We start from the raw sequence: 26,348 nt of genomic DNA, 5'->3' as shown, positions 1-26,348 counted from the left end.
GGGATCGAGCAACGTGAGCTCACCCCGTCGTGGGGATTCGAACCACCAACCTTCTGATCGGCAAGCCCTAGGCTCAGTGGTTTAGACCACAGCGCCACCCACATCCTTAGTTCATTATATACCGTCTCCCAAAATTCTTTTACTACTTTACAAGTCCACCACATGTGATAGAAGGTACCTTCTTTTTCCTTACGTTTCCAGCATGTATTTGACCTTGTTTTATATATTTTAGCTAATTTACCAGAAGTACCAATGGTACATCATTTCAATGTAATTTTCTTTCAAAGTAAAATATGCTGTAAACTTCAAATCCCAGTTCTATAACCTCTCACATGCTGTAAGTTGTATATTATGTCCAAAGTCCCTCACCCAGTGTATCATAACCGATTTAACCTGTTCATCTTTTGTATGCCATTCTAATATTAGTTTATACATTTTAGAAAGCAACATTCTCATAAGGTTCAACGGGTGTTGACACTGTGCTATACTGGAGCCAGATAATTCTTTATTGTATTGTATTTAGTGAAGTATTATCATAGAATTTTTGAAGTCTTAACACCTGCTGAACTTAATGACAATGGAAGGGAACGTGGAGATCATCTGGTCCAGTGGTGAAGAACCTCCAGCCTTCCAGGTGGTTTTTGTGGGGGAGGGAATACTCATCTGCCCATCACCTGATGTCATATGGCTGTCCTGACCTGTGTGGCCTGAGGGAAGGCAGAAGCGAGGAGGCCCAGAGCAGGGAAGACATGCGTCATCAGCTCCCAGCTGGCCTGAGATGACTCTGTCACTCTACATATTAGACAATGCAGTTGTTTCAATGTTTTAAACTTGTAAACCGCCTTAGGTGCCTTGGCAGAAAGGTGGTATATGAATCAGATAGATAGATGATAGATAGATGATAGGTAGATAGATGATAGGTAGATAGATGATAGGTGATAGAGATAGATAGATGATAGATAGATAGATAGATAGATAGATAGATAGATAGATAGATAGATAGAGGATAAATGATAGATAGATAGATAGATAGATAGATAGATAGATAGATAGATAGAGGATAAATGATAGATAGATAGATAGATAGATAGATAGATAGATAGATAGATAGATGATAGATAGATAGATAGATGATTGATAGATAGATAGATAGATAGATAGATAGATAGATGATAGATAGATAGATAGATGATAGATAGATGATAGATAGATAGATAGATAGATAGATAGATAGATAGATAGATGATAGATAGATAGATAGATAGATAGATAGATGATAGATGGATAGATAGATAGATAGATAGATAGATAGATGATAGATGATAGATAGATAGATAGATAGATAGATAGATAGATAGATAGATAGATAGATATAGATGATAGGTAGATAGATGATGATAGATGATAGATAGATGATAGATAGATAGATAGATAGATAGATAGATAGATATAGATAGAGATAGAGAGATAGATAGATAGATAGATGATAGATAGATAGATAGATGATAGATAGATAGATAGATAGATAGATGATAGATAGATAGATAGATGATAGATAGATAGATAGATAGATGATAGATAGATAGATAGATAGATAGATAGATAGATAGATAGATAGATGATAGATACATAAGCCACAGTGCTAAATTCAAAAAGAAAGAAAGAATCTACTTCCTTTCCAGCCTCTGTTTCAACATGGCACTTTTTAAAATTTCCCACCTTTTTCTGCCACCCTGCACAGCAACAGGAAAAGACACCAGATTCAAAAAGCATTGGATTCAATGCCTGTTCACTCAGCCTGTTTCAAGACCCAGACGTTAGACTACAACTCCCATGATTCCTGACATAGGCCATGCTGGCTGGAATGGATGTGAGCTGTCTGGAGGGCGTCACGTTCTCCACCCTTGAACTAGATGATGTTGAACTAGAATTTGCAAGAGCCATTTGCACAAGAGAAAGCCCTAATCTGAGCAGGGAGCTCACTGTGGAAGCGCACTCGCTGAGGCCAACCTTCCATTTGGGCAGGGATGGGGAAACTGTGGCCAGGTGCTGGACTACAACACCCATCATCCCTGAACATTGACCATGCTGGGTGGGTCTGATGGGACTTGTAGTCCAACAACATCTGGCGGGCATCCAAGTTAGGGGAGGTTGCCCTACAAGCTTTCCCCCGAGGAAGCACAAGGAGACCAGCTGTCCTTTCTTCCTCCCAGTTTTCCAAGTGAGACATAATGCAGACCATCTTGCATCACTTGCCGTCCTGGTTTGCTGTAGCAGACAGCATTCCTACATTATTAAGCTTTGATTTCTTACCGAGGAGAATAAGCAGAGCCATTAACAAACCTTGAATCAATAAGCTTTGTCATCAGACCAAGCCGTCTATTGACTTCCCCCTCCCTTTTTGGCGAGGTGAAACTCCTATGTGCTTATGTATCACACTGGTGCCAGGAGACTTGGTCACAATGAAGCCTTTATTGGCGTTTCAATCCAGAGGCTCCCTTTAAAAGGCAAGAGTCGTCATTCATTTGTTTCATTCACATCCAGGTTTTAAATTTCACAATCACTTCCAATGGAAAGCATAACTTAAATGCTGCAGGGCAAGATAGCAAATGCGGGAGACAGCCAGTCCCCACAACCATTCTACTCGCACAAAACAAGACCAGTCTTCCTTTCCCAGCGGTGTGCGGGATAAATTGGTTCTGTCCACACATGTCTGAATTTTGCATGTTGCCATTCAGTTGGTTCCAGTTTTTGGCGGGCCCTTGAGCAGGTAGACCTCCCTCCGTCCCACCAAACTTGTCTTGGCAATGGGTAGGGCATGCGACTCAATATAGTGCCCTGCAGTAGGGGCACATAGTCGTTTGGTAATGAATGAAAGATTTAGCCAAATGAAGCCCTACAGTCAACATTAATCCCATGAGTAACAATTGGGCTTGTTTTCAACAGCTCATTTGTCCCGGTCACTTGGGGATAGGCAGTGGGCCTAAATTTTGCAGGTGCCTTCTGATGGCTACCACTTTATCTTCCCAGAATGCCCCAGAAGTTGCCACTTTGCATGGGTATTGCTGGGAGAAAGGGGTTGCTGCCACCACCCATGCAGGCTGCCATGTTCCTATGATGGCTGCTGTTGGTTTTTTTTTTATCAACCATTAAGAGATAGAGGGAGAGAAGAAATAAGTTGGTTACAATATTGAATGATGACTTCCATCTCAACCACCGATGAATGCTCCAGAATGAGGCAATATCTAGAGCAACGTCTTCCAACCTTGGGTTGCCAGGGGATTTTTTTGACTACATATTCCATCATCCCTAGACATTGACTTAAGCTGTCTGGGGCTGATGGGAGTTGTAGTCCAGTAGTGTTTGGGGGCCCCTGGTATGAAAAAGTCTGCTTTTATACTGCTGTTCACCACCTTAGTGTTGTTGACCAACAACACTACAGCACACTTTCTACTGTTCAAATTAGAAACCAAGTTATGTACAGTTCAGGAAAATGTGAGCGTGAAAGCTTTGCTTTCAGCAGTTTAACTTTAAAGTGGTGTTTGCGGGGAGGCAGAGAATTCACCTTCTACCTGGGCATGGGGTGAAGCCATCAGGTACCTTATTTTTTGCTCTATAAGACTCACTTTTTCCCTCCTAAAAAGTAAGGGGAAATGTGTGTGCGTCTTATGGAGCGAATGCAGGCTGCTCAGCTATCCCAGAAGCCAGAACAGCAAGAGGGATTGCTTGTTTTCACTGCGCAGAGATCCCTCTTGCTGTTCTGGCTTCTGAGATTCAGAATTTTTTTTCCCTTGTTTTCCTCCTCCAAAAACTAGGTGCGTCTTGTGGTCTGGTGCGTCTTATAGAGAGAAAAATACGGTAATTGCTCTGCCACATACCAAACTATGATGCAGATATAATCAACCCACATTTTCTCTTTCCATAGAAGTCCACTTTCTCATTGGGTCTTTCTTTGACAGGAAGGGCCATAGCTCAGTGGTGGAGCATCTGCTTTGCATGCAGAAGGTCGCAGGTTCAATCCCTGGTGTCCCTACCTGAAACCCAGGAAAGTCACTGTCAGTCAGTGTCGACAGTGCTGATCTAAATGGACCAATGGTCTGACTCGCTGCAAGGGAGCTTTCTGTGTTCCTTTTTTTCTAAGCAATGGGACCTAGGACAAAGTTTAAAAATAACGAAAAGCTCAGGATTCTCAAAATAGTACAATCCAGCTGGATTCTGTGGTTTTATTGTTGCCAACTAAATACCGGGCAAAGCAAAGTTGGAAATTGTGGGTGGCATCTGTGATAACGTTGCTTCTTTCCGTAGCTGTATGTTACGCTGTGTCTCTTCATTTCTTTGCAAGGATTTTGACCATCACTGCCCTTGGGTTAATAACTGCATAGGACGGAGGAACTACCGATATTTTTTCCTTTTCTTGCTGTCCTTAAGCGCCCACATGGTTGGAGTGTTCAGCTTTGGGCTTATCTATGTTTTACACCATGCGCAGAAGCTGGGGGCGGCACCCACAGCCATCACGTATCCTTCCTTCGGTGTTTGGGATGTTCAAGAACTGTGCAGAAGGAACCGGGCAGATGGGGCCTCCCTTAGGACCTGCACAAACAGCTGGCCCTTCGGTCATGGTAGTTCTATGACTTCTCCCAGCCGCATGGCCGGTGATTGGGGACGATGGGAGTTCTGCAGCCCAAATAGCACATGGAAGGTCCTAGGTTCCCCATCCCTGGTGCAGATGTTTTACGCAGCTGTCAGCTAACATGGCATGATGCAGGGTCCAAAAGCCCTCCTGGCCTCCTCTGTTTCTGCTGGAGAAAGGCTGTGGCCCAAAGCTAGAGAACCTACACTGCCTGTAAACGGTGCCAGGTTCGATCCTCAGCATCTCCAAGGTAAAGTAAAGGTAAAGGGACCCCTGACCATTAGGTCCAGTTGTGACCGACTCTGGGGTTGTGGCGCTCATCTCGCTTTAGTGACCGAGGGAGCCAGCGTACAGCTTCCGGGTCATGTGGCCAGCAGGACTAAGCTACTTCTGGCGAACCAGAGCAGCGCACAGAAACACCGTTTACCTTCCCGCTGGAGTGGTACCTATTTATCTACTTGCACTTTGATGTGCTTTTGAACTGCTAGGTTGGCAGGACCAGGGACCGAGCAATGGGAGCTCACCCCGTCATGGGGATTCGAACCGCTGACCTTCTGATCTCCAAGGTAGGGCTGCCCAAAACTCCCATCTGAAATCCTAAAACGCTGCTGCCCATCAGTGTAGGAAATACTGAACTAGATGGACCAGGAGTCTGACCCAATATAAAGTAGCTTCCTATGTTCATTTCTCATATTTCCAGCTGGGCGCAAGGCGAGTTGCAAAGCAGCTGCACTCGGCGTACTAGCACACTCCACCGTTCACCCTTAGCCATGCTTTGGCTTAGTGTTTTGTTTTGAAACAGACCAGTCTCTCTCCCAGCTAGTGCAGAGTTTTCCCTTTCTTCCTTCTAATTCTGTTCCCTTTTGTGTCTTGTTTTCTAGATTGTGGGCCTGCAGGCCCAGGGCCTGATAGTTTTTATTCCTCTACAGTTCTTAGTGTATTTTTAGGCACCTTTATCAATAATAAATTATGATAATTAAGAAGAAAGCTAAGCAAAATCTCTGTAGTCAAAGGCAGTATACCACCGACTGGTATTTGTCAGAGGACAAACAAATGGGGGGAAATAAGTTTCACTGGGTCTTCCCTGCCCCCAAATGGAGGACGATTATATTCCAGGTTATTTTTTCTTCTCCTTCAGTCATTTCGTCATCCTTAAGTATAGAATTTCCTTAATGCTAGCATACAGTATGGCTGTCATGTGTGTGGCGGGTTTGTTCTTTATTCCAGTCATTGGTCTCACAGGTTTCCATATTGTTTTAGTGGCCCGGGGACGCACTACTAATGAACAGGTAAGATGACATTATTATTATTATTATTATTATTATTATTATTATTATTATTATTATTAGCAGGAGTAGTAAAAATGTATACCCTGCCCTTAGACTGCATTAGTCAGGCAGCATACATGAAAATATTAAAGATCACCTCCAGATTATCATTATTTTGGGGGAGGGATTCAATAGTGTTCTGGAAATTTGGGTTTGCACAGTTAAAGTCGCACTCTGTTGTGCTCTGTTGCAACAAACCTGCATTTTCATTTGACTTTTTCCACTTATGAAGGTGACAGGGAAAGGCACAAAAAAGCGTAAGGTAACGATTGATTAGCGTTCAATAAAGAGCAGACATCTTATCATCTCCAAACAAGCTCTGTATAAGCAAAGCAGAGATGGATGCTCAATAAACAGTTTGCCTAGAGGAACTCAGCGACGCAATAAACACATTCAAAGATGCAAACAGCAGATAGATAAAAGCAGGAATTTGCATGGTAATGTATATTTCCATGGAAACATGTGGCCCTCGAGGTGTGCTTGAACTGCAGTTCCCATCAGCCCCTGCACATGCAATCAATGGCCAGCGATGATGGAAGCTGTAGTTCGGCAACACCATTTCAAAACTTGACTTCCTTCCCCCTCTTTCTGCAGTTCCTTACCTTTATTTTTAATATCTTCTGCCTATCCAAATTAACTTGATTTGTTCCTTTATTCATCTACTTTAAAAATATACTCTTCCATTCTTTTATACCATTTCCATTCTTTTATAAAAAGTTTGTTATCTTGATTTCTTATTCTTCTGGTAAATTTCACCATTTCTGCATATTCCTTAAGTTTTTGTATCCATTCTTCCTGCTGGGACTTTTACTTCTTTCCATTTGGGGGCAAGTAACATTCTTGGTGCTATAGTAGCATTCATGAATATGTTTCCATACAGTTTGGGTAGTTCTGTCCCTATAATTCCCAAAAGGAAAGCTTCAGGGTTTGTTTGTTTTTACAAACGTTATTTTAAACACCCTTTTCCATTCATTATATATCATTTCCCAGTAAGTTTTAGCCTTACTACAAAACCACCACATATGATAAAAATAACCTTCTTTCTCTTTACATTTCCAACACTTACTTGATTTAGATTTATACATTTTTGCCAATTTACTCGGTGTTAGATACCATTGATATATCCGTTTCATATAATTTTCTCTTAGGCCATCACATGCTCTCAGAATTTTTCACTGAACTTCTGCTGCCCACCATTGCCAGTAGGGTTTATGTAAATAAAGCTGAAAAACAGCTTTCCCCTACATGTGGGAGGAAAATGGGATAGGGTATGGGGGCCTTAGGGCAGGGAAATGACAGGCAGGGTAAAGGAAAGTAAGTACTCCCTCTCTCCCCAAGGAGCTTTGCTATTTAAATTTTATTTTAAAGGCATCTAGGAACTGCTGTGGGCTGCTGGGAGACGTTTATTGTAGTCTTTCCCCAACTTAGTTGCCTCTAGATGTTGGTGGGACTACAGTTTCCACCATCCGTGACCACTGCTCATGCTGGCTGTGGCTGATGGGAAATGGAGTCCCAACAAACATCTAAGGTAGGCATGGCCAAACTTGGCCCTCCAGCTGTTTTGGGACTACAGTTCCCATCATCCCTGACCACTGGTCCTGTTAGCTAAGGATGGTGGGAGTTGTAGTCCCAAAACAACTGGCGGGCCAAGTTTGGCCATGCCTGAACTAAGGGGAACCAGTTTGGGGAAGGCCAGTCTTTTCTGGCATGTAGAAATTCTGGAAGCACCGAGTCGGCCATTGCTGGAAAGAGGACGCTGTGCTAGATGGATCTCTGGTCTGAGCAAGCAGGATCCTTCTTAAGGTCTTACGATATGGGGCACAGGTGATCAATGTGTTGTTGGTTTCTAAAGGGTTGATTGATGCTTCATGTACCTGTTCAAAGTGCCCTGAATGTTATAATTCCAGGTGACGGGTAAGTTTCGTGGGGGAGTAAATCCTTTCACTCGAGGATGCTGCGGTAATGTGGAACACGTTCTCTGCAGCCCTCTGGCACCCAGGTAAGCTAGGAGGAGAGACATATGAAACTGTAGCTACTGACCAAGGGTGAATCCCCACTGTGTTTTTATTGTGTGCAAAAGTCAGCTTTGGGCCTGGACAGCCTGTTTCAAATCTACCTCCTTGACTTATTCACATGTGGTGGGTGGAGGGTACATATCAGAGGCTCAGAAAAGGTTTCGCCTCTCTTCTCTCACATAGGAGGTGATGCCTCTTCTAAGATGATGCTAACAACCTTAAGGTTTTCTTAAAATATACTTGTATTAAATAAATATAATCCTGCATGTTTCACCGGAGGTGTCATCTTAGAAGAGGCAGGAGAGAATGCCTCTCCAATAATGATGCCTTTCTCATGGCAGGCATCATAATCTAAAAACAAAAATTATATCCTATATACTTTCCCCCTCTTTAGAATGATTGCTTTTTCTCCAATTTCCGTTGTATTCAGTTTTAATGGATTAATCAACTAAAACCATATACTTTCTTCCTTCAAAATGAGTGTCGTCCCCCCCCCCCCCCGCCACCGCCAATTTCAATTGTAAGCAGATTTAATAGATCAACAAAAAAACCATATACTTTTTTCTCCTTTGGAATGATTGCATTTTCTCCAGTTCCCAGTGTACGCAGATTTAATGGATTAATCAACTAAAATCATGTCCTTTCCCCCTTCAGAACAATTGTTTTTTCCTCCAATTTCCAACGTTAGCAGATTTAATAGATTAATCAACAAAAACCCATATACTTTTTTCTCTCCTTTGGAATGATTTTCTCCAATTTCAAACGTATTTATTTCACAACATTTTGATGCTGCTTGATTGTTATAAAACCCTAAGCGCTTTAAAGTTCACAGATGTAATGAATTATCTAAAGCCCATAAACAGATCTGTTAAGGCAGAATCTGATGAGAGTTGTAGTCCAAATCATCTGGATGTGGGCACCAGGTTGGGGACAGCCGAAGCATGTCAAGAAGACTTTGTCTTCAAAGGAGAATTGCTTACATACTTTCTCAGGTACATTGTTGAGCCAAAGAAGAAACAGCCCATAAGTGTGAAACCACCGTTCCTGAGACCAGACTTAACTGAGCGACAGATCACAGTGAAGATAAGCGATAATGGCATCCAAGCCAATCTCAACCGGAGCAAGGTAAAGCATTCATGGCATCACAGATTTCAGGTCCCTCCAGATTGGTGGCGGCTTGGGGCAGGTATATTCTGCAACATGTCATTGATGCAATAATAGGGCACGAGTGATGGGTTGTTTTCCTTGTTCTACGATTGTTCCATTTGTTATTCTATAATTCTATATTGTTGTAACGCACCCTGGGACCTCATGGTGATAAGTAAAATACAGTGGTACCTTGGCTGTCAAACTTAATCCGTTCCGGGAGTCCGTTTGACTCCCGGAACCGTTCGAAAACCAAGGTGCAGCTTCCAATTGGCTGTAGGAGCTTCCTGCACTCAATTGGAAGCTGTGTCGGAAGTTCGAGTTCCAAAAAATATTCGCAAACCAAAACACTTCTGGGTTTACGGTGTTCAGGAGCCAAGCTGTTCGACAACCAAGGTACCACTGTAGTGCTAGACACTTGAAACTGATAGACATGGTTCATTCAGGACCATTAAGTTAAACGGAATGGAATTTAGCTGGATGCAACCCACAATAAAATAAATAGTTTGGACCTAACCCTTTAATTGTATTTGCAATCAGAGTGGTTTAAAGACTGAGTTTTCCTTTGAATGCTTGTTTATGGATTGAGCTGGAATTCTAACAGGTACTAGAGATGCAGTCGGAGGGAAATAATAATTTCAGGCTAATTACTTGAAGTAAAAATGCTTGTGTGTGTGTGTGATGCATAAATATATAATCTCATTCATTAGTTTGTTTACTAAGCATGTTGCTACCTCTCAAAGCTAGTAGGAAAACAGATGGAAATGTGATCAAAAGATTCTAGGACTGTGTGTGCACTCCTGTTACCGTATTTTTCGCTCTATAAGATGCACCAGACCACAAGACGCACCTAGTTTTTAGAGGAGGAAAACAAGAAAAAAAATATTCTGAATTTCAGAAGCCAGAACAGCAAGAGGGATCGCTGCGCAGTAAAAGCAGCAATCCCTCTTGCTGTTCTAGCTTCTGGGATAGCTGTGCAGCCTGCATTCGCACCATAAGATGCACACACATTTCCCCTTACTTTTTAGGAGGGAAAAGTGAGTCTTATAGAGCAAAAAATATGGTAATTCTGCATCCAGTGAACTCCACTGCAAGTTTGAAAAGAATCTGTATCTACCCTGTATCTGTCTTGCTGTTTCTTATGAAATGCTGCAAGCTGGTGCCCACACATACACACACACCCTGGACACAAACCAGTTTTGCTCTGAATTGAGAAGAACAACCACCTAGCTGCTTTTTAAACCAGTAATGTGTTACACAGCCTAGTAATTCAGGGATATGTATTCTGGGGGCTCCGTGCACTTACGAACCAAATCTAGGAGAAATCCAGGCACTAGCTCATGAGACTGACTTAAGTGTTTTCATCTGCACCCTGACAATTTGGAGAAGTAATTCGAAATATTGCCAAATGCCTGCAAAATGGCATGGTCGGAATCGACCTCCTTACTTGAAGAGATTGCGCGACTTCTATGCCACACTCTCTGGTATGGTATAGAAAGACCTCATTTGCTTTGTGGTTATTTTCAGTCTAAAGTTAGCCTGGAAGGGCTGGAAGATAAAACCATGGATATTCAGCCTCCTCTACCCCCCAAAGGAGATTCCAGCAAGTACAGTGAGCTGGGGAGCAGCGAAGGTACAGTACCCTGTTTTGTGCTTTGTACTTTTAAAACCAGGGAAAGTATCTTTGGTCTCTTGAAACTTCCTTTCTGCTAGAATGTGAAGATAGGTTGAGTTGGTAGCTGTGATGCAGAAAACTCTGTCCAGTTGGCAGTGGGGACATAGCCAAGCACATGTTTCGTGTGCACAAGGTCCTAGGTTAAATCTCAATCCTCTCTGGTTAAAAAGATCTCATTGTGGATATTTCACCCGTCCCATTGCAAGAATCTCCTGACAATGTTTTCAGAACGGAGGGCCGCTCCAGCCTGACTCTGTGGGAGTCTGAGTGTTATCTGTCTAGAGATAATAATAATAATAATAATAAATTTTATTTATATCCCGCCCTCCCCAGCCACAGCCGGGCCCAGGGCGGCTAACAACAATCAAATAATAATCACACAATCTAAAAATATTTCATTATAAAAATTAATTAAATCAAATTGATGGCAACCAATTAAGCAGAATTATGTGCAGGTTGCCAGAGGAGGGAGTCAGGCTGCGCCCTGACCAAAGGCCTGGCGGAACAACTCTGTCTTGCAGGCCCTGCGGAAAGATGTCAGGTCCCGCAGGGCCCTAGTCTCTTTTGACAGAGCATTCCACCAGGTTGGAGCTGCAGCCGAGAAGGCCCTGGCTCTAGTTGAGGCCAGCCTAACCTCTCTGAGGCCTGGGACCTTGAGGATGTTATTATTTGCAGACCGTAGGTTTCTCTGTGGGGCATACCAGGAGAGGCGGTCCCGTAGGTACGAGGGTCCTAGGCCGTATAGGGCTTTAAAGGTTAAAACCAGCACCTTAAACCTGATCCTGTACTCCACCGGGAGCCAGTGCAGCTGGTATAATACCGGATGAATGTGGTCTCGCAGCGAAGACCCCATAAGGAGTCTCGCCGCGGCATTCTGCACCCGCTGGAGTTTCTGGGTCAGTCTCAAGGGCAGCCCCACGTAGAGCGAGTTACAATAATCCAGTCTGGAGGTGACCGTCGCATGGATCACCGTGGCTAGGTCAGGACGAGAGAGATAAGGGGCCAACTGCTTAGCTTGGCGGAGATGAAAAAATGCCGCCTTTGTTATAGCTGTAATCTGCGACTCCATAGAAAGGGAGGTATCGAAGATTACACCCAAACTCTTAACGGCCGGTGCTGGCACTAATTGCACCCCCGCAAGAGATGGGAGTTGCCCCCTCGATCCCATATCGTCCCGCCCCAGCCAGAGGACCTCTGTCTTCGAAGGATTTAACTTCAACCGGCTCCCACGTAACCATCCAGCCACAGCTTCCAGACATCTGGTCAGTGTGTCTGGGGCCGAGTCAGGATGGCCATCCATCAACAGATAGAGTTGGGTGTCATCAGCATACTGATGGCAACCCAGCCCAAAACTCCGGACAAGCTGGGCGAGGGGGCGCATAAAGATGTTAAAAAGCATCGGGGAGAGAATTGCACCCTGAGGCACTCCACACACCAAGGAGTGGCGTGATGACAATTCCCCCCCAAGCGCCACCCTCTGTCCCCGACCAGAGAGAAACGAGCGCAGCCATTGAAGGACTGTGCCCTGGATCCCCACGTCGGCAAGGCGGTGGTCCAGGAGTTCGTGATCGACCATGTCAAAGGCTGCTGACAGATCTAGAAGAATCAGCAGCCCTGACCCGCCTCGATCCAGCTGCCTGCGGAGATCATCTGTTAGGGCGACCAGAGCCGTCTCGGTCCCATGACCAGCGCGGAAGCCGGACTGGAATGGGTCCAGAGCAGATGTTTCATCCAGAAACCTACCAAGCTGTTCAGCAACCGCTCTCTCAATCACCTTACCCAGGAATGGAAGATTCGAGACCGGGCGGTAATTGGATAGATCTGAGGGATCTAATGATGTTTTCTTTAAGAGCGGACGCACCACCGCCTCCTTCAGTTCCCCTGGGAATATCCCGGTGCCAAGGGACAAATTGATGATATCCCCCAGGGGGCCCCGCACCTCGTCTGGACACGCTCTAATCAGCCATGACGGGCACGGGTCAAGAGGACAGGTGGTGGGCTTTCCAGCTTGGAGGAATCTGTCCACATCGGCTGGAGATATCCGGTCAAAGTGGTCCAATACTGGACCCGAGGACAGTCGAGGGGCCTCCAGTTCCTTTATTGTATCCAAATTGGCAGGGAGGTCATGGCGGAGCAACAGGACCTTCTCCGCAAAAAAGCTCGCAAATGCCTCACAGCTGTGTGTCAGATTGTTATTTAAATTTGGCTGTCCTTCAAGGGACGTTAAAGACCGAATTATACTAAATAATTGCGCCGGGCGAGAGCTAGCGGATGCAATGGAGGCCGAGAAGTAAGACTTCTTAGCAGCCTTCACTGCCATCTCATAGGTTTTCATAAAAACCCTATAAGATGTTCTTGAGGCTCCGTCACGGGCACCCCGCCATACTCGCTCTAGCCGTCTGAGGTCCCGCTTCATTTTCCGAAGCTCCTCGGTAAACCAGGGAGCCCGGTTTCTGCGAGGTCGCAGAGGGCGCTTAGGTGCGATCTCATCGATGGCTGCCAGGAGCTGGGTATTCCAGCCCTCAACAAGCTCAGTCAATGAGTCGCCAGGGGGAGCAAGGTCCCGCAAGGCTTGACGGAATCTATCCGGGTCCATCAGCCTCCGCGGGCGAGCCCAAATCGGCTCGCCACCTAAGCAGGGTGGGGGTGGAAAGTCAATCCTGGCTTTCAGAGCGTAGTGATCAGACCATGGCACCTTCATCGAAGGAGACATGATCACATCTATACCGGCGCCAAAGATCAAATCCAGCGTGTGGCCTGCTTGATGTGTGGGGCCCGAAACAAACTGGGAGAGCCCTAGTGTCGCCATGGAAGACACCAGGTCCAGAGCCTGTGAGGAGGGAGTGGCATCAGCGTGGAAGTTGAAGTCTCCCAATACCAATAGGTTAGGGAACTCCAAGGCCTCCAAGGTTAGGGAACTCCAAGGCCTCTTAAGATGACTGCTTAAGCAACTGTAACACTCATGCAGTCCAGTAGCCTCTGTTAGTTTCTAGTTCATTTTTAGTTTGCAGTAGCTGTAAAAGAAGTTATGCTTCAGAGCCGTCGTCCGTGTAGTTCATCCTCTGCTGTGCTCTGCTGACTCTGGCAATGAGTTTGGTGCTCACAGCTCAAAGTTGTGAGTCCATTGCACTTAGACCTGCCCCTCTGCAGCGGAAGGTCTCTGAAAGTGCTTTCCCAGCTCACCTGGCCCAGTCGGGGTTGAAGAGGTTGAGCCCAGTCGTTGGCACCGGCTCAAAGGTGAAGCTGACACTCAATGCAGGTGGTGAGAAACACCTTTATCCACCTGAAGCCTTAGAGAGCTACTGCCATTAGGAGTAGACTGGGCTCGCTCAATCAGTGGTCTGACTTGGTATAAGAGAGTTTCAGAGTGATGTTATATTGGGGGGGGGGACCCACCACTTGCAGCGTTAGACCACATCTTCTAACTAGCCCTCCAGATGTTGTTAGACTCCCAGCTTTCGTTATCCCTGCTGACATGCTCATGGACATCAATGCTGAAATGAGTTAAGAGTCGAACATCTGGGGGGCCCAGGTTGGCCACCCCCCACTTTACAGGGAAGGGCCACCTCTCAGTGGAAGAGCACACACTTTTTACCTATTAATAATCCATTTTTCATATTCCCTTATAGTATTACAGCTTAACACCACTTAATTTCTATCCAACATCCTTCTAACATCCATTAATTTTACAATATTTCTGTAAATAGTCTTTAAATTTCTTCCAATCTTCTTCCACCGACTCTTCTCCCTGGTCTCGGATTCTGCCGGTCATTTCCGCCAGTTCCATATAGTCCATCACCTTCATCTGCCATTCTTCCAGAGTGGGTAGATCTTGTGTCTTCCAATACTTTGCAATGAGTATTCTTGCTGCTGTTGTAGCATACTGTAATGGGATGATTAGCTGCTTGTGCGTAAAATCGTGCTCCCTCAGAGTTTGTGCGGCTCCACAAACCTCTGTGTGTGACAGAGCTCCTCAAACATGTCTGCTCTAGTCACTCGTAGAGTCTGACAGTGGCTGTCTGCGGAAGCGCTTCCAGCAAAGAAGCTCCTTAACGGAAACGCGTCTCCTGGACTCACGGCGTGACAGTTTCCGGCGAGGTGTGGGTCTCCCTATGGGAGACTCAGATACCTCCCCACTGTTCTCGCTGGAAGCGTCTCTGAGCCCTCCCTCCTGCTCGCATTCCCTCAGAGATCCACTCCTCACCCTGCTGGTTCCTGCTTCAGCTGTTGAGTCTCTTTCTTCCTCCCTGAGCCCCTCCACCACCTGATGCTCCGATGGCAGTTCCCTGACATCCACCTCCCCTCCAGGGCCCCCCTCACCCCCTCCCATTTCCTCTCCTCTGGGAGGTGAAGGGTTAAAACCCCGAAAAGAATCTTCTTCATCTTCAGACGTCTCGAACAATTCCCTCCATCGATCGCCGTCCTGGCTCGCTGAATCCTCCTCCTCTTCGGAATCTGTGAACCCCTCCAACTCCTCTTCTTCGTCGGTGGTGGCAAAGTATTCCCTCCGGAACCTCGCTACAGGCTGAGGTTTACGTGGGAACCTCTGATGAAAAGTTTCTATTAAAACTTCGTCATTGACATCCTCTGCCCTAACCCAGGTGTTTTCCGACTCCGGTTCCCCTTCCCACATTACCAAATACTCTACTTGATCTCCCTTCCACCTGGAATCAAGGATCTCCGCTACATGGTAGCTGTGTTCCTTCTCCTCCATTGCTGGCCCCCTAGTGACCCTCCCTTCTCTGTCCCCTTTATACGGTGACAGCAACGACCTGTGGAAAACTGGGTGCAGCTTCATGTGGTTCGGTAACCGGAGTCTGAAAGCCACTGGGTTGACCTGCTGCATGACTTCAAATGGGCCCAGCCTTTTGGGTCTTAACTTCTTACAACCCCCTTTGAATGGCAACCCTTGGGTTGACAGCCACACCTGGTCCCCCACCCTAATGCTTTCACCTTCCCTTCTGTTTTTGTCTGCCTGCCTCTTATATTCCTCCTTAGCCCTGTTTAAGTTGAGTTGGAGCTGGCGCTGGATCGCTTCCATTTCTTCAACGAACTGTTCTGCAGCTGGAACGCTCCAGTTCTCCCCTTCCCCCCCTGGGAAGGCTCTGGGATGGCACCCGTGATTAGCCAAAAAGGGGCTCATTCCCGTGGACACGTTCTCTGCATTGTTGTAGGCAAATTCTGCCAACGCCAGCTTCTCCACCCAATCATTCTCTCTGTCATTCACATAACACCTCAAATATTGCTGGAGAACACCATTAGCTCTTTCCGCCTGCCCGTTGGTTTCTGGATGACGGGCCGTTGAGAAATTAACCTCTACATGCAGTAAGCTCATGAGCTTCCTCCAGAACCTGGAAGTAAATTGTTTCCCTCGGTCTGAAACCACCCTCAAGGGGGCGCCATGCAACCTAAACACATTTTCTACAAACAATTTAGCTGTTTCTTCTGCTGTGACCGCATGTGAGCAGGCTATAAAGTGGGCCATTTTAGTTAACAGGTCTACCACAACCATGATGGCTGTTTTCCCTCTAGACCTTGGCAGATCAGTCATGAAATCTATTGCCACTGCTTCCCATGGTCTTTCAGGTGTGGGTAGTGGTTCTAATAAACCTGCCGGTGCCCGCCTCTCCCCCTTGGCTCGTTGGCATTGGTCACACCCTCTCACATACTCCCGCACCTCTTCCCTGACCTTGGGCCACCAAAATTCCCTGGTAACCAGCCACATGGTTTTGTGTTGCCCAAAATGCCCTGCTGTGGGGCTATCGTGCAGTTGCTTGAGTACCTTCTCCCTCAATTCCCCTTCGGGTATATATAACGCTCCCTTGTAGTACAATGCCCCGTTTCTCTCCTCAAAACCCCCGGGTTTGTCTCCCTCCCTCCTGAGACCCCTGAGTTTGTCCTGGGCGTATTCATCATGCACCGTTCCCTCTACCAATTCCCTTTGCCCCACCAATGCCGCCCCACACACCCAGCGGTCCTCTGGAATGACATGGGTCTCTTCGGGTGCTCCCTCCCCCTCCAAATATTCAGGTTTGCGTGAGAGAGCGTCCGCCCTAACGTTCTCTGGGCCTGGCACGTAACAAATCTCAAAGTTAAATTTGGAGAACTCCTGGGCCCATCTCAACTGCCGTTGGTTGAGCACTCGCGCAGTTCTCCAATACTCTAGATTCTTATGGTCCGTGCACACTTGCACCTTATGTTGTGCACCAATCAGCAGGTGCCTCCATTTCCGGAAAGCCTCATGAATAGCAAGAAGTTCCCGGTCGTACACCGTGTAGTTCCTCTCGGATTTGTTCAGCTTTCGCGAAAAGAAGGCACACGGTCGCCACTCTGACTCCTCCTTCCCCGGCTGCAGAAGAAGCACCGCCCCTATGGCTCTGTCAGATGCGTCTGTTTCGACCCTCAGCTTCTTTTGTAAATTCACATGCAGAAGTTGTTCTTCTGAGGCGAAGGCCCTTTTCAGTTCCTCAAACGCTCGCTCCGCCTCCGCCGTCCATACAAACTTCTTTTTACTGCTGAGACAGTCCGTAATGGGCGCCGTCAGGTGGGCGAAGTTTCGGATGAACTTACGATAAAAGTTTCCAAACCCTAGGAACCTCTGCACATCCTTCTTGGTTTTGGGTGTTTTCCATTCCAGCACTGCCTGCACCTTGCCGGGATCCATGGCCAATCCCTTGTCTGACAGGCGGTACCCCAGGAATTCCACCTCCTTGGTATGAAACTGACACTTCTCCAGTTTCACCCACAGCCTGTTGGCTTGCAGCCTGCTCAACACTTCTCTGACGTCTCTCACATGTTGCTCCTCATTCTCCGAATACACCAACACATCATCTAGGAAGGCCACGCAATTCTTGTAGAGCAAAGGACCCAGTACGTGGTTCATAAAAGATTGAAAGCACGCTGAGCCTGCTTGTAATCCAAAAGGCATAACAAGATATTCAAATGCCCCCAAAGGGGTAAACATGGTGGTTTTCCATTCATCCCCTTTCCTTATACGTATCAGGTTGTACGCCCCCCTTAGATCCAGCTTTGTAAAAATATTTCCCTTCCGCACCCTGGTCAAAATATCATCAATCCTGGGCATAGGGAAAGCCACTGGTTCTGTCACTGCATTTAACCGCCTGAAATCACATACAAGTCTCGGCTTGTCCGTGTGCTTTTTATCCACAAAAAACACTGGGCTACCCCCCGCTGCTTTGGACTCTCTGATGAAGCCTCTCTTCAGGTTCTTGTCAATGAACTCTCGCAACTCCTGCATTTCTCTGTCTGACATGGCATACAACTTGCCTACAGGAAGCTGTGCTCCAGGGAGTAAATTGATCTGGCAATCAAAGGGCCTATGCGGGGGTAGTTGGTCAGCTTCCTTCTCGCTGAACACGTCGCTGAGATCTGCATACTGTGGTGGTACCTTCACCTTCTCCATTACTTCTGTCCCTGCTAGGGTGGCTGGGGCCCCTGCTGAACCCTTTTCCCCTTTGCAGTGTTCTAAGCAATGTGCTGAACCAAAGGAAACCACTCTTTGATGCCAGCCCACCAGCGGATCATGTAGCGCTAGCCAGCTCATTCCCAAAATAATGGGAGCGCCTCCCAAGGTGGCCACATTAAACGCTATCAGTTCTGTGTGCCTTGCCACCCTCATTATCATTGGGACGGTCTGCAAGCTGACTCCTCCTCCCAACAACTCCCTGCCATCGATCGTGGTCACCTGCAGGGGGTTGCTTAAAGGGATCGTCTGTATCTGGTGTTCAGCAGCAAACTCCTTGCTCATAAAATTGCAGGAGCTGCCTGAGTCCAACAGCGCCTTTATTTTTAGGGGGTGTCCATTTTGCAGCTCTAGCGACACTTCAATCACTAGAGCAGGTTGAGGAGCTTCTGGCACGGGCACTTTCACTGCTCTTTGGCCTGGCTGCAGTGCCCCGACTGTGGCAACCAGGCGTTGGCTTTTACCTGCTCTGTTTCTCCCTGCTCTCCTCCCTCAACAGCTCCCACCATCCCTTGCCATTCCTTCCTCTGGGGGCAGACTCTGGCAAAGTGGCCTGGCTGTTGGCAGAGATAGCATTTCCGGGCGCCCTTTCCCTCCTTCTTAGCCCCCTCACTGGGTTTTGAAAATGCGCGCGCGCGCGCTGTTCCGATTTCCATCGGCTCTGCCGGCGGGAAAGCTGGCTCAGGAATGTCTGGAATGCGGAACTCCTTCCAACGTTCCCCTCTCCCTTCCCGCCTCTCCAAGGCTCTTGCCTCCTGACGCGCTCCTATGGTCAGCGCAGATTTGGTCAGCTGATCCATAGACACCGCCCTGGGGCTCCGGGACAGCTCGTCTTTCACAGCCGAAGAAAGACCTTCTTCAAATAGCATCTGAATGGGTGCCGCCGATAAATCCCAACCCAATCTGTGAACCAGCATGGTAAACTCAGTCCAGTACTCACGGACAGATCGGCTTCCCTGCTTGCAAGCCATTAGCTGTCTGCGCACCACCCCTTCCTCAATATCGCTGGAAAACATGATATCCATTGCACGAAAGAACTTCATCGTGTCCTTTAGGACGTCATTGTGCGTTGCCATTAGGGGTCGAACCCAGTCCCGCGCCCCTTTCTCAAGATGCCCAATTACGAAAGCAACTCGCGATTCCTCATCAGGGAACTCATCAAACTGCACATTAATGGCATATTGCATCTCTGTCCTAAAGGCATGGTAATCCTTGGGGTCCCCCCCAAACTTCTGCACCAATCCTGGTACCTTTCTGGGGAATTGAGTGGCTCTCCCCTTCTTGTCTGCATCCTGAGCCCTTCTCTCCTCAAGCCTCGCCGTCTGCAGCGCAAGTTGGACTTCCAACGCTCGGTATCTTTCTTCCAAGCTTGGACCAGCTCCAACCCCTGCTCCTCCGGTTCCGGCTGGGTCGCTCATGATGCTTTCTCCTGCACAGGCAGCGTACAGAGACTGTCAGACTGCTGTAATGGGATGATTAGCTGCTTGTGCGTAAAATCGTGCTCCCTCAGAGTTTGTGCGGCTCCACAAACCTCTGTGTGTGACAGAGCTCCTCAAACATGTCTGCTCTAGTCACTCGTAGAGTCTGACAGTGGCTGTCTGCGGAAGCGCTTCCAGCAAAGAAGCTCCTTAACGGAAACGCATCTCCTGGACTCACGGCGTGACAGTTTCCGGCGAGGTGTGGGTCTCCCTATGGGAGACTCAGATACCTCCCCACTGTTCTCGCTGGAAGCGTCTCTGAGCCCTCCCTCCTGCTCGCATTCCCTCAGAGATCCACTCCTCCCCCTGCTGGTTCCTGCTTCAGCTGTTGAGTCTCTTTCTTCCTCCCTGAGCCCCTCCACCACCTGATGCTCCGATGGCAGTTCCCTGACACATACATAAAAAAAGTTCTGTCCTTCTTTGGCACCAATTGGCTGACTATGCCTAGGAGAAAGGCCTCTGGTTTCTTCAAAAAGGTATATTTAAATACTTTTTTCAATTCATTATATATCGTCTCCCAGAAAGCCTTAATCCTTGGGCACGTCCACCAAAGGTGAAAGAATGTACCTTCAGTTTCTTTACATTTCCAACATTTATTATCGGGCAAATGATAGATTTTTGCAAGCTTGACTGGGGTCATGTACCACCTGTATACCATTTTCATAATATTCTCTCTTAAGGCATTGCATGCCGTAAACTTCATACCTGTGGTCCATAACTGTTCCCAGTCAGCCATCATTATGTTATGTCCAACATCTTGTGCCCATTTAATCATAGCAGATTTCACTGTTTCATCCTGCGTATTCCATTTCAACAGCAAGTTATACATCTTTGACAAAATCTTAGTTTTGGGTTCTAACAGTTCTGTTTCTAATTTTGATTTTTCCACCTGGAAACCAATTTTCTTGTCCGAATTATATGCCTCCATTATCTGATAATAATGAAGCCAATCTCGCACTTATTGTAATTTGTAATTTAACGTTACAATATTTTAAGATTAAAGACTAGGATAAACAAAGAGGGTAAGGATTTGCTGAACCAACAAACCGAACTGGAATACAAAAAAGGGAGGCGTGAGGAGGTCCGGGAAACAAGCTAATGAAAAATAAGTAATGGAAAGATTGAGTTGTTTTTAACCATTTTTTTTTGTATTTTCTTCTTTTTTATTTTTTATTTTGTAATATTTTGAAAATATTAATAAATATTAATAAAAAAAGGAAGACCACACACTTTGTCAGCAAATGGTCCCAAGTTCAGTTGCCGCTATCTACAGGGAAGGACGCGGGTGGCGCTGTGGGTTAAACCACAGAGCCTAGGACTTGCCGATCAGAAGGTCGGCGGTTCGAATCCCCACAACGGGGTGAGCTCCCATTTCTCGGTCCCTGCTCCTGCCAACCCAGCAGTTCGAAAGCACGTCAAAGTGCAAGTAGATAAATAGGTACCACTCCGGTGGGAAGGTAAATGCTCTTTTCCATGCGCTGCTCTGGTTCACCAGAAGCGGCTTATTCATGCTGGCCACGTGACCCGGAAGCTGTACGCCGGCTTCCTTGGCCAATAAAGCGAGATGAGTGCTGCAACCACAGAGTCAGCCGCGACTGGACCTAATGGTCAGGGGTCCCTTTACCTTTACCTGTTACAGGGGAGGTTTGGAAAGACCTGTGTGGAGTCACTGCCAGGCAGTGTGGACAGTATGAAGCAAGATGGACCCGTTTTCTTGCTTGGTAGAAGGCAGCATCCTATGTACAGTGGTGCCCCGCAAGACGAATGCCTCGCAAGACGAAAAACCCGCTAGACGAAAGGATTTTTCGATGTGCTTCGCAAGACGATTTTCCCTATGGGCTTGCTTCGCAAGACGAAAACATCTTGCGAGTCTTGTGATTTTTTTCGCTTCCCCCCCTTAGCTAAGCCGCTAAGCCTTTAATAGCCGCTAAACCGCTAATAGCGCTAATCCGCTAAGCCGCTAATAGGGTTGCTTCGCAAGACGAAAAAAACGCTAGACGAAGAGACTCGTGGAACGGATTATTTTCGTCTTGCGAGGCACCACTGTATTTTATATAAGAGCTAGCAACCTACACTGTTCAAATCAAGATGTGATTCTGCGGGTGGTATTCAGCTAATTTTTACTCAGAGTAGACCTGCTGGCATAAATCACTGCAACAAAGTTAGGCTCATTAAATTCAGCAGGTCTACTCTGAGTAAAACTTAGTTGAACGCCAACCTGCATCTCTGCAGTTTATAGTTCTCCAGCTGGTGTTCTCCAATATGCCTTTGCCGTTCCTCTGGGCCAGCCCCTCTTTCATTTATAGAGTAACAAGATGCAAAGAAAGACAGGGATCTTTAATTGTAGCTATCCCTATGCCAACATCATCCAAATCCCTGTATGGCAAAACTGGACCAGCCAAAATGGCTTCTTTGCTTGTACAAATAATAAAAGGTAAAGGGGGAGCCATGTTCTCCATTGGTCTTGGTTGCTGTGTCTTCCAATGTTGATATATTTGGGGGTTTTTGTCCTGGTATTTTCTCTTTATGAAGGTAGTTGGGTGTCTTGGGTGTCTGTCTGTAGAAAAGTAGGGTATAAATTGAATCACAGAACATTCTGTTTTCACAGCTTCCCCTAACTTTCCTCAAGCCCCTGATTCATTTCCTAGACGCCCCCTTCTCCTCATCTTATGACCTTTTTGACTGCATTGTCCCTCTGAAGAGCCAAACAAATCAGCCAATGGCAGCAAAAGACTCTTGCCTGCTTCACCTGCTCTGTTCCATCTATGCCAGTCTCTGCCAAACATTTTATCACCACCTCCAAATCCCTTTGCACATTGTAACATGAAGGGGCTGTAGCTCAGTGGCGATTTCATATGCTCAGTGTGAATTATCCAAGGGAACACCTTGTTTATCCAGTGCTACTATGCATGTGCTTCTTTCATATGCTTGCACATCAACATGAACAAATTATTGTCTTATCTGTGACTGTCCCAGCTTGCCTTGAGGTTCCCAGGGGAAGCTGGGTTGAAGTGGTGGAACTTACTAGAAGAGCAGAATCCTATCGTCAAGATAGGTTACAAAGGATTGCAGCAGGCAAGCAAAGCACAGTCTTTCAGGACCCTGGACAGATCACTATGGCAAGGGCTGGCTGGAGCTCACCCAAGGAGAGCTGTTGTCTCAGCAGCATGCTGAGGCCTTATGAAGGCTGTGACTGGTCTGGACCTGCTGTTAACCCCTCTCCCTCTGAGGATAGGATTTAAAGGGGCATTACCTGAAGCTGCAGGTACTAGCTCCTATGGCATGTTGGGGGTGAGGACTCCATTAGTGGGAGAGAAGCCGTCCACGTCAGGAGCCTAGGAGCCACGTAAAGCCATGTCTTCTGGCCTTGTAGGTCCTGGAGTGAGGAGGCCGCTGATCCTCTACTTCAAAATAGGGCCTCTGTTCTGTCTTTTAAACTTGAGTGGCACTGAATAGTAAAAGACACTATACCTTGTGGAATAATATATGATGTCTGTTTATATATCAAAACTGAAGAAAGCCAAAGGGGGGCAGGTTGAAGCCAGAGAACGTGACTTAGTGGAAAGAAAGAGAGTAAGTGAGTTTTCTTTCTTCTTCCCCACAACCAGAGAGCAGCCTTTCACCCAAACTGATGAGCCCTCCCACACCTGCAATGTACAAGTATCGTCCAGCTTTCAGCAACGATCCCAAAGTGCACTACCACGGAGCATCCGAACAGGTGAGCCTATCAATAGTTTGCAGTCTTATGGACACTTAACTGGGAATACGACCCTTTTGAATACGGTGGTGCTTACTACCAGGTCAAGAAGCACAGGATTACATTGTAGTAAAATAATCAAAAAGTCTTTCCAAAACCAGCAATTATGCAGGAAAAAATCTGCATGAAGAACAAATTTGAACCTCAGAAAATTTTTATCATTCATTTCACTTCTGTATTACTTTATATTTTTAAGGAGGGGAGATCTCAAAGCAGTTTACAAACTACATTAATTCATCAAATCAAACAATCCAGTATAAAACATTACAGAATAAAGTAAAATATAAAGTATACATTCCAAGCAACATAATTAAAAGGGAACTAAGATATTATCTTAAAAGATTTCCAAATAAAGCATTAGAAAAGGAGGTCAAGGACAGAATGCACATTTAACGCAGTAAAGTTAACAATATATATATATATATATATATATATATATATATATATATATATATATACATTTCAAAAGAAAACTTAATTAAAAGAAGTCAAGTATAAAATGCACATTTAAAACAGTATAATTAGCAAGAGAATAAAATATTTTCTTAAGCAAAATACATATCTGCTTCTGTTGCTGCTAATCTTGCCAATGGTGGTTCATGGCAGGCGATGACTTGGCAGCCCAGGCTCGATGACCTGGGTCTGCCCTAAGAGACAGCCAAGATTATCTCTGTTCTCTTCAGCAGCCTCAGATTTTTCAGCTGGAGTCAACCTGGGCTCTGCCCTCCCAGGCCAGCAAGGGAGGGAGCAAGTCTTTCAGGTCTCACAGCTAAGATGGTCTTTATTACATTTTCTAGCAAGAAGAACCAGAGGGGGAACTTCAGAAATGGACCTTTCTGTCCCTCCCAATTAGCTACAGAGCTACAGTGCGGGCCATTTTATTTTTTACTCTCTATGAGCTGAAGTTTCTTCTCCTCGCATAAAGCAATCCCTCCATCCTTTTTAACTTTAAAACTGAGGCAGAGACACCGAGCGAGAACTTTGGTTTTAAGAAACATGCAGGGCTTTTGTTTTTTTGGGATTGGAGTTCAGTGTGGTGACTCATCAGTCTCTCTAAGGGGACTTGTCTGCTGGCTGATGGAGGGAGAGCTTTTGAAAGGGAGCCTTGCGGTGCAAGATTACAGCACTGAGTTAGCCTTGGCTGAAAAGCTTATTATCTCAACCGCTTCACCTTATTATCTTGACAAATGGCTTGCTGCTTCCCTCCGCTATTGCTTTATGTGTGCTTCGGCTAGTGCTGAACTTGTAGCCTGGAACTGAATAGATCAAGCCGAATATAGGTAAAAAGCAGGATTGTGTATACTATGTGGAGCTTCCATGCTGATATGCCACAGAAACAGGATGCTGAACGTTTGTCCAGTCCAACAAGGATCTTTTTGTGTTCTTACAACTTTCTGTATATTGCAGTCCTGGGCAAGAAAAGCAAGCAAGCACAGAATTGCAGCTTTTAGCACAGAATATTCAGCATGATACAAGGGACGCGAGTAGCGCTATGGGTTAAATCACAGAGCCTAGGACTTGCCGATCAGAAGGTCGGCGGTTCGAATCCCCACGACGGGGTGAGCTCCCGTTGCTCGGTCCCTGCTCCTGCCAACCTAGCAGTTCGAAATCACATCAAAGTGCAAGTAGATAAAAAGGTACCGCTCCGGCAGGAAGGTAAACGGTGTTTCCGTGCGCTACTCTGGTTCGCCAGAAGCGGCTTAGTCATGCTGGCCACATGACCCGGAAGCTGTACGCTGGCTCCCTCGGCCAATAAAGCGAGATGAGCGCCGCAACCCCAGAGTCATCCGCGACTGTGTGGTGTAGTGGTTAAGAGCGGTAGACTCGTAATCTGGTGAACCGGGTTTGCGTCTCCGCTCCTCCACATGCAGCTGCTGGGTGACCTTGGGCCAGTCACACGTCTTTGAAGTCTCTCAGCACCACTCACCTCACAGAGTGTTTGTTGTGGGGGAGGAAGGGAAGGGAGACTGTTAGCCGCTTTGAGACTCCTTCAGGTAGTGATAAAGCGGGATATCAAATCCAAACTCTTCTTCTTCTAATGGTCAGGGGGCCCTTTACCTTTACCTTTATTCAGCATGATGGCCATGTTCCACCTCTGCTCTTGGAGGCAGTATGCCTCTGAATACCACTTATTCGTGGGCAGAGTGCCGTTGAGCTTAGGCCCTACTTCTGTGCCTGTCACAGGCATCTGATTGGCCACTTGTGAGCACAGGATGATGGACCAGGTGGTCCTCTCACCTGATCCAGCTAGCTCTTATGTTCTTATCTACCCCCACAAAGCAGGAGAAATGATGCCGCTTACAAGTGGGGAGGGCTTGTTGTTTGACTCTGGTCCTGCTTCTCACAGGCATCTAGTGGGCCATTGTGAGACTAGGATCCTGGACCAAGGGGTTGGGCCAGGGGAGCTTTGGCCTGATCCAGCAGGGCTGCTCTTATGTTCTTAGAGGGGTTAGATAAATTCAGCAGCCTATGCAGTCAAACAGGTTGGGAAACAGGTTTAGGGCCTTCAAATCCCTTTGGCCCCAGTAGACCTGAGGGCCCCACCATCTCCACCAAGGACTTAACAATGGGCATTAGATGTATTTGATCTGCATTTTAATGAATGGAATAGAGTGAAAGGTTATGTGTCTTTGAGTCATGTGGAGCATGTATGTATGAACTTAACAGTGCTCAGCTTATTTTTTTAGTTGCTGCTCTGTTAATGTTGTCAATATTGTTGTTATAGATCATAAATGCCGTATTGATTTGTGAATCATACAGGCAGCTCCCCGTTTGTTCGGGGGCTACGTTCCAAGGCACTGCACACACCAGTGAAATTGTGTATAATTGAAATCCA

At 46.4% G+C, this 26,348-nt stretch overlaps 1 protein-coding gene across 1 annotated transcript in view; it reads left to right on the top strand.

Annotated features, from left to right (window-relative positions):
- ZDHHC8 (zDHHC palmitoyltransferase 8) overlaps nt 1-26,348 on the top strand; it is a 146,003-nt gene that overhangs the window by 102,661 nt on the left and 16,994 nt on the right. The window contains exons 4-9 of the mRNA XM_081174826.1: nt 4,343-4,515; nt 5,817-5,919; nt 7,866-7,957; nt 8,966-9,098; nt 10,647-10,752; nt 23,364-23,473. Coding sequence (XP_081030952.1) covers nt 4,343-4,515; nt 5,817-5,919; nt 7,866-7,957; nt 8,966-9,098; nt 10,647-10,752; nt 23,364-23,473 — 717 coding nt within the window. The remainder of the gene's footprint in view (nt 1-4,342; nt 4,516-5,816; nt 5,920-7,865; nt 7,958-8,965; nt 9,099-10,646; nt 10,753-23,363; nt 23,474-26,348) is intronic.

The sequence above is a fragment of the Podarcis bocagei genome (genome assembly GCF_964188305.1).
Source record: "Podarcis bocagei genome assembly, chromosome: 16".
NCBI classification, from domain to species: Eukaryota; Metazoa; Chordata; class Lepidosauria; order Squamata; family Lacertidae; genus Podarcis; species Podarcis bocagei.
Note: the sequence above shows the minus strand (reverse complement) of the source record. Positions and strands in the feature narration are given on the sequence as shown.